This window comes from Elgaria multicarinata, chromosome 21 (genome assembly GCF_023053635.1).
Source record: "Elgaria multicarinata webbii isolate HBS135686 ecotype San Diego chromosome 21, rElgMul1.1.pri, whole genome shotgun sequence".
Classification (NCBI taxonomy): domain Eukaryota; kingdom Metazoa; phylum Chordata; class Lepidosauria; order Squamata; family Anguidae; genus Elgaria; species Elgaria multicarinata.
The window spans coordinates 10,764,460-10,775,352 of NC_086191.1; the positions used below are offsets into that span (position 1 = coordinate 10,764,460).

The 10,893-nt window shown below is 48.6% G+C and overlaps 1 protein-coding gene across 1 annotated transcript; it reads right to left on the bottom strand.

Moving 5' to 3' along the window:
* Positions 1 to 403: 403 nt before the first annotated feature.
* On the bottom strand, positions 404 to 8,603 carry LOC134412361 (homeobox protein SIX6-like). Its single transcript, XM_063146266.1, has 6 exons — positions 8,576 to 8,603; positions 7,328 to 7,432; positions 5,055 to 5,163; positions 2,881 to 3,232; positions 1,925 to 2,088; positions 404 to 877 (listed from the first exon to the last, which is right to left on the bottom strand). The coding sequence occupies exons 1-6, from the start codon at positions 8,601 to 8,603 to the stop codon at positions 697 to 699; spliced, it is 939 nt and encodes a 312-aa protein (XP_063002336.1). The 3' UTR covers positions 404 to 696.
* Between the last annotated feature and the right edge of the window lie 2,290 nt (positions 8,604 to 10,893).

Genomic DNA, 10,893 nt, shown 5'->3' on the forward strand with positions numbered 1-10,893 from the left:
AAGCCCCAGTAAAGTTGCAGGATAAAAAGCCTCTTTGTAGAGAAGCCCTAGCTCGCCATCTCCTCTGGAGTTCCCCAGAAGGCCCCCTCCCCACCAACCACAGACTGTGTGGTGGTTTCCACAGCTTTTGCATGTTCCATTTAATCCCATTTTAAAGCTTGAACTTTAAGCTAAAACAGGATGGTATTTTTCACCCCTCCCCCTTTCCCACCGGCCCACCACTGGAATGCCCCCCAAGCTTTGCTGAAAGAGGGTCTCCACTCCTGCTGTATTAAATGCTGCCAAAAAAAGAGATTTGCGTGAAGCAACCCAGCGCATGCCAGCAACCCAGCACACGCCAGAATTTTGTCAGATTCTGGAGCTTGCACTAAGCAAGTTGGGATCCCTCTCTTGATGAAGATAAACATCTTTTTGAAAGGTGGCCATGAGACTCCAGGATTGTCTTCTCTAAAGGATGTCAACCTTGCAAAAACCCACCCCGCCCTGCTCAGGGAAAGGTGGAATGCAGAGAAAACCAGCAAACAATCCGTTCCATTCCCTAAATTTCTGCCATGCACCCTATCTGCACCTGGCTCTCCTTAACCCTGTTTCCCGTTCCATTCTCTGGGATAACAGGGCCTATGAGGCCTGCTCACTCCCCAAACCCTCCCTCAACCCATCCAGTCCGTTTTGCTAAATAGAGAACCTCTTGGTGGGTCAGTCTTCCCAGCTCTTCACTGCTCCTTGATTGTTCTCATCATCGCTGGTGTGTGCGGTGGGTTCTCTCTGCTCACTGGGCGTAGCGCTGTCCTCCAACAGGAAGGAGGTGCTATTTAGGCTCTCATTTCTAGTCGAGTTCATAGAGTCTCTAGGCTGGGTTGATGGCTCCTTTTGCAGCCTAGCAAGGAATGGAGGGAAAGAATTCGGAAGCTGCAGCGCGTGCAAAATGCAGTGGCCAGATTGATTTCGGGAACCAGAAGGGTCAGCCATATAACACCTGCTCTGGTCCGCTTGCACTGGCTGCCTGTATGTTTCCGAGCCCAATTCAAGGTGCTGGTTTTGACCTATAAAGCCTTACACGGCTTGGGACCACAATACCTGATGGAACGCCTCTCCCGACGTGAATATACCCAGTCACTACATTCAACATCTAAGGTCCTCCTCTGGGTGCCTACTCTGAGAGAGGCTCGGAGTGTGGCAACGGGGGACAGGGCCTTTTCGGTGGGGGCCCCCAGACTATGGAACGATCTCCCTGACGAGGCTCGCCTGGCACCACTGCTATCTTTCCGGTGCCAGGTTAAGACTTCTTTGCCCAAGTATATGGCAACACATCTTAATCACCCACTTGTTTAATTTTTTAATGGTTTTTAATGCTTTATGTGTGTATGTTCTGTGTTTTAGAATTTTAAATTTTGTATACTTGTTTTTATCTCAATTTTAGAATTTCTGTAAACTGCCCAGAGAGCTCTGGCTATGGGAGCGGTATATAAGTGTAATAAATAAATAAATAAATGAATGAATTGAGAAAGTGATGATTTAAAAATGAGAGAGAAAGGGAGAGAGCAAGCATTTTAGCTAGAGCTCCCTGTGGTTATGGGAGAACACAGTGAATTTTTCCAGTCTTTGGGAGTGCTGCTTAGGTTTATGTGAAGATGTGCATTAACTTTTACTGCTGCCTTTTATATCATTTATTCATTTATTCATCTCGGCCTGAGAGTCAGTGACTGGCCCAAAGTCACCCAGTGAGCTTCATGGCCAACCAAGGACTAGAACCCAGATCTCCCGAGTCCCAGCCCAGCCCTCTAACCGGTAAACCACAGAAAAAAGCCACACAACTCCCAGCATTCCCTAGCCAGCCACCGGAGCCATATTTGCCTTGGAAGGCCTGGTGTTTTTGCCTTGCTCACCCTGCCACCCTGCCATGAATGCAGTCCAAACGTCTCACCTGTGCTTGGCTGATGCTGCCCGGTCCCTCTGCCGGCGGTTTTTGAACCAGTTCCCCACCTGGGTGGGAGTAAGCCCTGTGGCCTGAGCCAGATGCCGCTTGCGGGAAGGGTTAGGGTACGGATCCTGGAGGTACCACTCCCGTAGCAGGTTCCGCGTCCTTTCCTGGGAGGAAGAGAGGAAGGGGGTTAGTGCAAAAAGACAATAATAACAATAATAACAATAATAATAATAATAATAATAATGCAGTATTAAAACGGTAAAAACAGAAACAGTAAAAACACTAAAAACAGCAACTGCAGCAAACATTCTAAAAACAGCAAACACCAGCATGAAATAAAACTTGCAACAGACATCTGAAGCCACCGTCCGCTCAGATAAACCGTAATCGGGGGAAGGCCAGAGGTAAGCGGTATGTTTTCAGGCCCTTCGTAAAAGCCTGCAGTGATGGGGCCTGGCGAACTGCCAATGGCAACTTCGTCCAGAGGAGTGGGGCCGCTGTGGAAAAGGCCCTCTCTCGTTTACCTGCCCACCTACCTGCCCTCACAGGTGGGCAATGGAGAAGGGTCCCTCTTGCTGATCTTAAACTGGGGGAAGGCTAATATGGGCGGTTCTTGCTGCTTCTCCTCTTCCTCCTCATGGCTGCCACTTGGTTGTTTGACAGGCAGAGAGCCAGGAGGCCGGGGCCTCTGCTGCTCCTTCTTCTCATCACCACCGTTTTCTGGGCCACAGCGAGAGGCAGGCGAACAAGCAGGTTGCAATGAGGAAGAGGAGCGAGTCCAGGCGGCTCTTGTCAGTCGGCCCCGGTGGGGTGTGGGCCCTGGACAAGAGCCCGGCCATGCCTACCCTTAAGAACATAAGAAGAGCCCTGATGCTGGATCAGGCCAAGGGTCCATCTAGCCCAGCACTCTGTTCACACAGTGGCCAGTGACCCCCGATATGGTCCCTATTGCTCACCTTGAAGCCATTCGCTTTCTGTTCCCCCTCTTGGGCGGAATCCCTCGGCAGACCCGGGAGCTTCTTCCGGGCAGGCAAGCGGTCTGGTGGGTGCCCCAGAAACCTGTCTCCGGGCCGGAGCGCAGCAAACGGTTCCAGGTAGTAGGCAGCGGCCTGGTTGCAATAGGGCGCCAGCCAAGTGGCTGAGGGAAGCGGGTTGCTTAGCAAGTCCAAGTCATGGCAGTTGGCATGGGCTCGGCTGAGGCCTTCAGGGTGCCGGAGGGCCAGAGACGGCGGCAGGGACCACAAGAACCGGGCGAGGCGCTCAAACTCCCCGCTCTCCTGCAGGGCTTCGCAGACGCGGGCCACCTGGCTTGGGGAAAAGAGGGAGACACTGGGTGGGGGCAAGGTCATTTTGGGGTGGGCGAGGCGACGAGGGACGGAATGTTCTAGAGGCCGGCCAGCGGGGTGAGGGAGAACAAGATGGCCGAACCGGGGAGAGGGGATACAGCGGCAGAGCGCCTGGAATGTCTTGAGTGGAGGGGTGAGGACAGGAGAAAAGTTTGGGAAAGACGGGAAAAATAATACAAAATAATACAGATAATACAAGTGGAGACATTTATTGTCATAGTAACAGGTGGGGAGTAGCAACCCCCACCTTCATTCTTTTCTGGAAGTCCGCTCTCCCACTCCCCAGAAGGCTTGTTTAAGAAGAATTATTGTATTATTGATAGATTGATTGATTTAGGATGCAAAATGGCTTGGGCCAGCCAATGGACAACTTCAATAAAATTGTATTCCCCACTGTTGATATGGAGACTGTATACGCCTTGGGAGCAGAGGCCTTTCCCCTCCACCACGACCAGTTCTTTTGGCTTATGAAATCCTTGACTCTGCACGCACATTGAGGGGCCCATATAAATCTTTATTCACTCATTTCTGACACAGATTGCTGGAGTCCGGTTTTCTAGGTGCACAGAAGTTGGGGTCCTGTGGGACAGGTTTGATTTGGGAGCGGGTTATTTGAGTCAGCTCTGGAAAAAGTTCTGGGAAAAGCCCAGCCTGCTAAATTTCTGCGTGTCAAAGGCACAGGAGCAGGACTAATTTTAAAACATGGCAACCCTAATAGCTCTCTATGTGAAGGGCTTTTAGAGGACAATCGTGTCTTTGTAGGCATCCTCTGTTTAACAGGCTGCCTGGTCCAAGTCCGGTTTAAAGATAAAGAACTCTAAGAAAGGAGAGCAGAGCAGGGCCTTCAAGGAGCCATTCCACAGTGTGTTCTGAACACAGACGCCGACTTCTTCCATGCTCTGGTGAGATGTAATTCTATTTAAATCCTCATTGTTTCCAAGTGTGCGTCAGCAGACATAACATTGCCCTCTTTTCTCCTCGCTTTGGGTTTCCTCTTTTTTGGCGTTATGTAAGCGGCCACCCTGCCCTCTCGCAGTCCACTGAAACCAGCCAAATTGATCTAAATGCTACTCTAAGGTGACATTCTCTTCCCCGCTCAGCTTCTAGATATCTGAGTCTGCCCAGACATCGTTTTGTAGCCTGAGGACTATTCCAACAGCAGTAACCTCTTGGTGTGTTTGGAAAGCAACCGAACCGTGGTAAAACGGGCGTGGGGACCATTTACACAGGAAACGGGAGCAGGGGAAATTCTTGTTCCTCATCTTCTGACTCCAGATCACAGCTAATTTATTCCTTAGTAGCAGCTCTATCTCTGGTTATGAGATATAAACAAACAAGTACAACAAATTAGCTTACAATTCCGGCTTTCCTTCTCATTTTGCCATTCCAGCAGCATTACAACTTGCTGTGAATCATACCCTTTGAGGTTCCACTTCCGCTCTAGGGTTGCCAACTTTTAATTCAGCCCCTGTGCTTGTGCAATACTGGGGTGGCTCGATTTTCAGGAATGAGAAATTGATCTCTCTGTGCAGTGTAAACGTCACCGTCTGATATTCACCAATATGGCTGACCTTTAAAGCTCAGAACCAGGCCCGGATTTTTTTTAGTGATCAGTTGGCAACCTCACCTTGACTGAAACCTGAAACAGCACCTGTATGAAATCGTTGTTTTAACAGCATCACTAAGAACACTTTGTTTCAACAGCTGATCTGAAAAACGTTTGTTTTTACGAGTTTCTAGTTTGTTTGTTTCAAAGCAGCTATTCTAATACAAATGCTGTTTACCTTATTATCCTCAGAATGTCCTCCTTGCGGTTACAGAGCCAGAGAAGAGTTGGGAATGCCGGGAAAGACAACCCGGAGGTGCGGACGCATCCTGAAAGGCCCCAGCGCTCTGCGTGCGAACAGCTGCCAGCTCCTAGCAGCGGGCTTCCTTGCTGTATCTAGAGCATCTTCTGAAAGGCTGGGATGAAGTCTTGATACTTTGGCACTCTGATTACTGGAAGCTAATCGCCCCGTGTGAGAGGGTTTTAAACGGCTCAGGGAGACAGTGCGCCAGGCGCTGACTTCTTATGTGTCAAAGGGTGGGTGGGTTGCGCTGCAAAGGTCGCCAACCACCGAGGCTCTCTTTGGATCGGCTAACGGGAACGGAAAGCAAGCCAGATGGGTGGGTGGGATTCGGAGACCTCGGTTCCCCCCTTAAGTGAATCTGGGAACTCCTGCTGGTTCAACCGGGCTCAGCCCTCGATTTTGACCCCGGTTTCCCCCAGAGTGGCCGTAGCGCTGCTTAATCCGGTGCTTAAACGTCCGTTGCTCTTTTGTGTGCCCAGATATTTGCAGACAAAACCTCTTATGTCTTTCTCTTTTTAAAAAAAGATTGTAAGCTTGCGGGGCAGAGACTGCCTTGTTCACTGATGGAATGTAAGCCGCTCCAGGAGGCTTTTTTGACTGAGGAGCAGTATGAAAATCCTATAAATAAGAACATCGACAACAGAGATCGATCCATAAAGTGAGGAATCGGACTGTTAGTTTAGAATGAGTTCATCTGCAACACGCGGTCTCTTCCTTGAAGGAACGGTATAGACTTGCTGCCCCTCTGCTTGTCCTAACCATCCCATTGTGCTCACAGCCTGTGTGGTTAGAGAGAGGGCAAGAAGTGGGGCTGTTAAAAGGCATTAAGGAGAAGGCAGGCAAAAGATTTTAAGAGCAGACACAGTGGGTGCTTCACTCCCAGCCTGAGCCCGTCTTGCCCACTTGCATTAGAGTTATCTCTTCCAGCAAGGCTACAGAGAAGGGTTTTTTTGGGTGGGTGGCGGAGGCAGGGCCAGCCCTACCATTAGGCAGAACGAGGCAACTGCCTCAGGCGGTAAATGCTGAGAGGCGGCGTGGTGTTAGAGGGAAGAGCTGAGTGTGCTACGGGCCTGCCATGCACCCCCTACTCTACCTCTCTGCCCTCTGGCACAGTGGGAGATGCTGTGTGGTGGCCAGTGTTGAAGCAAGATTATTTAGTTAGTTATTTTTCCTCTTCCTCCCGGTTCCTTTTTCCTTGTGTGTTGTGCCTAATCAGACTGTGAGCCTGTGGGCAGTGATGTTTCTGCTTGGCTGATTATATATAAACTGCTCCAAGAACCTTTTCGGCTGAGAAGAGGGATAAAAACAACAAACTTCAAAATAAAACAAAACAATAAGATTCGGTTCCTGTGTCAAATGGGAAGGCAGCAGGATTTGACATCTTGTCCCTCTGCTTTCTAGAGCAAAACATCTTTGAGTTAGGCCTGGGCAGAAGGGGGGGGGCAAGAAAGGAAGAGGGGGCGATTTAAGCAGCCGTGAGGCCGGTGGCAGCAAAGCGGATTGGAGGCGCCCGGGGCGAGTGCCAAGCGGCAGCTGTGTTAAACAGTCTTTCCCCGGATCAGATCTGCAAGCGGCTTCCACCCAAGTAGGAATTGATGAGCCTTAAAGGATTAGGGAGACAACAGCCACACATTATCGGCCACTTAGCATTCCTGCACTGGGTTAAATAACACCTGTTTGAACCCGACCCTTTGCTAGGCTGCCGGGGAGGGCACAGGGAATGGGGGGCACGGAGGGGGGGGCTAGTGGAGAATTCCTAGGACGCGATGGAGAATTCCTATTTATCTCTGTTTTGTATTTTCATATTTTATAGCAGCCTTCTCCAACCTGGTGTTCTCCAGATTACAACCCCCATCCTTCTCGGCTGGGAATGATGGGAGGTTGTAGTCCAACACCTTTGGGGGATGTCACCATGGGTGTTTCATGTTAATTTTTTTCTGGACACTAACCAGAGAACTTATTGTAAATGGGCAGGATAAAAATGTGGTTAACAATACAAGCAAACCAATGAAATAGGAAAGGTGAAGGTGGACAAGGAACGTGGTGTGGGTTTTATTTTCCTGGGCTGTTTAACCTGCATCAGACACCTCCATAGTTTGCTGCTCTTTTAGACAACAATTCTCCTGTAATTCTATGTTAGCTTTCGCAACGTGCCCATTCTGCCATTCCTTGCAAGCTGGGATACATCACCATCAGCGAAAACGTACGGGTTTTGTAGAAATTCTGTTCATTTGCCTCCCCACGCTTCAGGTGTTTTCTTGCAATGTCCGGATTCGCCTCGAAATTTTGCTTCCGACGAAATTCGGGGGCAGCTGTCGAATGGAAATCAACTTTCAATACTAGGCCCTTCAGCTGCCACTTTTGGGTCAGTTTCCCCTTGAATTCCCCCCACCTCCCCAATTATTAAAAACAAATCAGAACATGGAAATAACTAATTCATAACGTGGCTTCTCTTTGTCCTGGCTTCAGGAGAATCTCAGGCTGTCATGTTCTAAATCGTCCTGTACAGATTTCACGCATTTTCAATGCGAAACTGGCTGCTGCATGGAACATGTTCTGTACTGTACTCAAAGTTGTTTGGGCTGGCGGCCCAAACTATCAATCAGAACTTGTTGGGACAATTCAAGAGCTCCACCCAAACCTTGGCTGTTCTAGCACTGTGGCCTTGCGAAAACGTAGCTCCATTTAAACCTCGGCTGGCTGCCGATTCGTATTCGAGCCACACGAACCATCCGGGGGCTGTACGTTATAGCAGGGGTCCCATACTGAACCCCAGGGGAGTTTCCCTGTTGATGTCAGGCGATGGGAGCTGTGAAACTGACCCCCTCGCAATCCATACATTTATTTTTTGGAACACTGAACAGACTTTTAAAAGGTGCCCGTGTAAACGGATTTCCAGGAGGTGGCGGCGGCAAAGGAACTATTTTTCTGTGGACACCTGGGTTGCTGGGAAAGCTGCTTGAGCTAATTGGGTTCCCAGCTGGCCCTGGATAATTGTGGGGAAGGAATTGTGGGTGGATCAGAAAAGGGGAGCAGGCTGTTTCTATGGGCCTGAGAGGGGAAGGGAGCAGCTGGAGCCTGGATACGCTCCGGTTGCCTTAAACGTCCACATTCCACCAATGAAAAATAGAAACACAATTCTTGTAACCTATCCTCGTAGCAAGGGTCACTTTGTGAGTCTCACCCCTTCCTCAGTTTCACATTACGGAAGACTCTGCCTCTTCTCTACTGCATTCTTCTACTTTGCAATCATTATAGTAAATAAATACATGCACTTATTTATTCACAATAATGTTTTATAACAGGCTCTATGGATAATATCTGTTACCGATAAATCATTTCACCAATATTCATTCCATCATCATATTTATATATTGCTTACCATGTTTAAATAAATCTCAATGTACACATTTTTGCAAGCAATTTCCCCTAATTAAGCCATTTTTATACGTTACTTTGACTAATATACGTATCCTGCGTCATACTTTCTCCTAATATAAGCCTAGTTTGACTGGAGAGACCTGCGAATTTTAAAAGCTAGCGGCTTTTCAGTTTGCATATTGGCTTGAAAGTATAAAATTAGGTAAGTTCTCATTAAAATGCGACCTGAACTAATTTCTCCCCTATCTATGGATGCTACAAAAAGAAAAGTTGAATCCTGAGACTTGGATAAACAGCAAATTGAGAAGACCCAGATTTATTCCTGTATTATTACATTTATATCCCGGCTTTTTTCCTCTTGTAAGGAACCGAAGGCGGCTTACGCGGTCCTCTTCCTCCTCTCCATTATATCCTCTCAACAACCCTGTGAGGTAGGTTAGGATGTTGTCTGTCTAAACATGCACAGGAATACACCCTTTGTGCTTTTCCTTTCTTTCTTAGATTGTTGCAGTGTTGTCGCTTTGATCCTGGTTTTACTTTGGTTTTATTCTGTTTTAAACTGGCGGTTTTTTAAAAAAATAAGTTTTGCTATGTCATTGCTTTTAATTTTTGTGCTGTGAACCACCAAGAGAGCTTCGGCTGATGGGCGGCAGAGAAAGGTAATTAATAAATAAATTGTCCAGAGAAAATGAGGAAAAGATAGGACCATCTTCTGAATTGTGCCATGGACTAATTTTGAGGAACCCATCACCATAAAAAAGACTGTTTCTAGGAGCCAGTGTCAGGCGTAGGTATGACTGGGCAATTGCCAATGGCCCAGATGTAACAGGGGCCCACTGACCAGAGCCCCAGGCATTGCTCCAATTCTTCCCCATTGCAACCTGCTTGTTTGCTTGCCTCATGTTCTGGACCAGACAACAGTGGTGGTGAGAAGGAGGAGCAGAAGACGCCACGGCCTCCTTGCTTCCTGGCTGTCTGCCTGCCAAGCAAACAAAGCGGAGCAGTGATGAAGAAGAGGCGGAAGAGAAGCAAAAGCAGCTGGTGAAAATGGCGGTGAGTAGGTTGACTCACTGAGGGGCCCATGGAGGATGACTTGCCTGAGGGCCCACAGAAACCTAGAACCGGCACTGCTCTTTCCCAGAACGATATCCTCTTTGGTCCTCCTACTCCCGCAGGGCTCCGGCCTTGTCTAGGCCCCCGCTCCTCTGCATCCATAGCCTAACAATTAATCCTGCCTGTATCCGAATGTGCGAAGTCTGGGCCGCGGGCTGTCCTCAATGTATCAGTTAGAATTACCCTCGTATTTCCAGCCTTCTGTTACCTTTAATCGCCTTCCCTCGGTAACATCTTGTGTTAGTGTACAACAGGCAGCAGAGACTAATTGACTTTGTCACTAAGCCGCCAGGATTCCCCACGGTTAGCAGCTTAGCCACAGCCTGGGACCATAAGCTGGATTGTACCTCACCAGGCCTACCTTGAAATAGATTGCTGTTAGGCTCCAGCCAGCCCCATAGCCTAGGCACAAAATGGCCCACTGGTGTATTGGGGGCAGGGGCGGAAAGGCGAGCATCAAACCAGGCCAAAGGATGCTTCTGCCATACCCACCTTCTATGTTTCGGCCACGATTTCCACAAGCAATAGGTCAAGACACGGGTCACGGGTCGCATCAATAGCCTTTGGCCAATATATGTGAGGGACCCTCTAACGCTGAGAGCTGAACGCAGGAATAAACCAACAAGGAGGGCTATGGAGAACACACCTCCACTTGCAAGCCCCCCTAATTGGGGTGCCGTTGAGGGTAGGCACATTTGGGCAGCTGCCGAGGGCCCAGACTCCAGAAAATATAGGGTAAAACCCAACATAAAAGTAGAGTAGACACACTGAAATGAATAGGGCTTCATTCAGTCATGACTAACTTAATTCCCATTCATTTTAACAGCTCTACTCTAAGTAGGACTTATGTTTAATTATTTATTTATTGCATTTATATCCCGGCTTTTTCCCTCCAAGGAACCCAAGGCGGCGTACATAATCTTCTCCATTTTATCCTCACAACAACCACCCTGTGGGGTAGGTTGGGTTGAGAGCCTGTGACTGGCCGAAAGCCAGCCCGTGGGTTTCCATGGCTGAGTGAGGACTAGAACTCGGCATCTCCCGACTCCCAGTCCGACACTTTAGCCACTACACCACACTGACTTAAGTTGGATTGTGTCCATAAAAAGGAACTATAAAAAGGACCACATCAGAGTCCCTTATTTGGCCGCTAGTACTGTCTGGCACTGTTCATTGCTAGTCACTTTCAAAACATGCCAACTGCTATGGGATCAACAGCAGATCTTGTAAGATCTCGTCAAAAAGGTGGCTTCTGTATCTGTGGGGCTTCCAAGTCGGA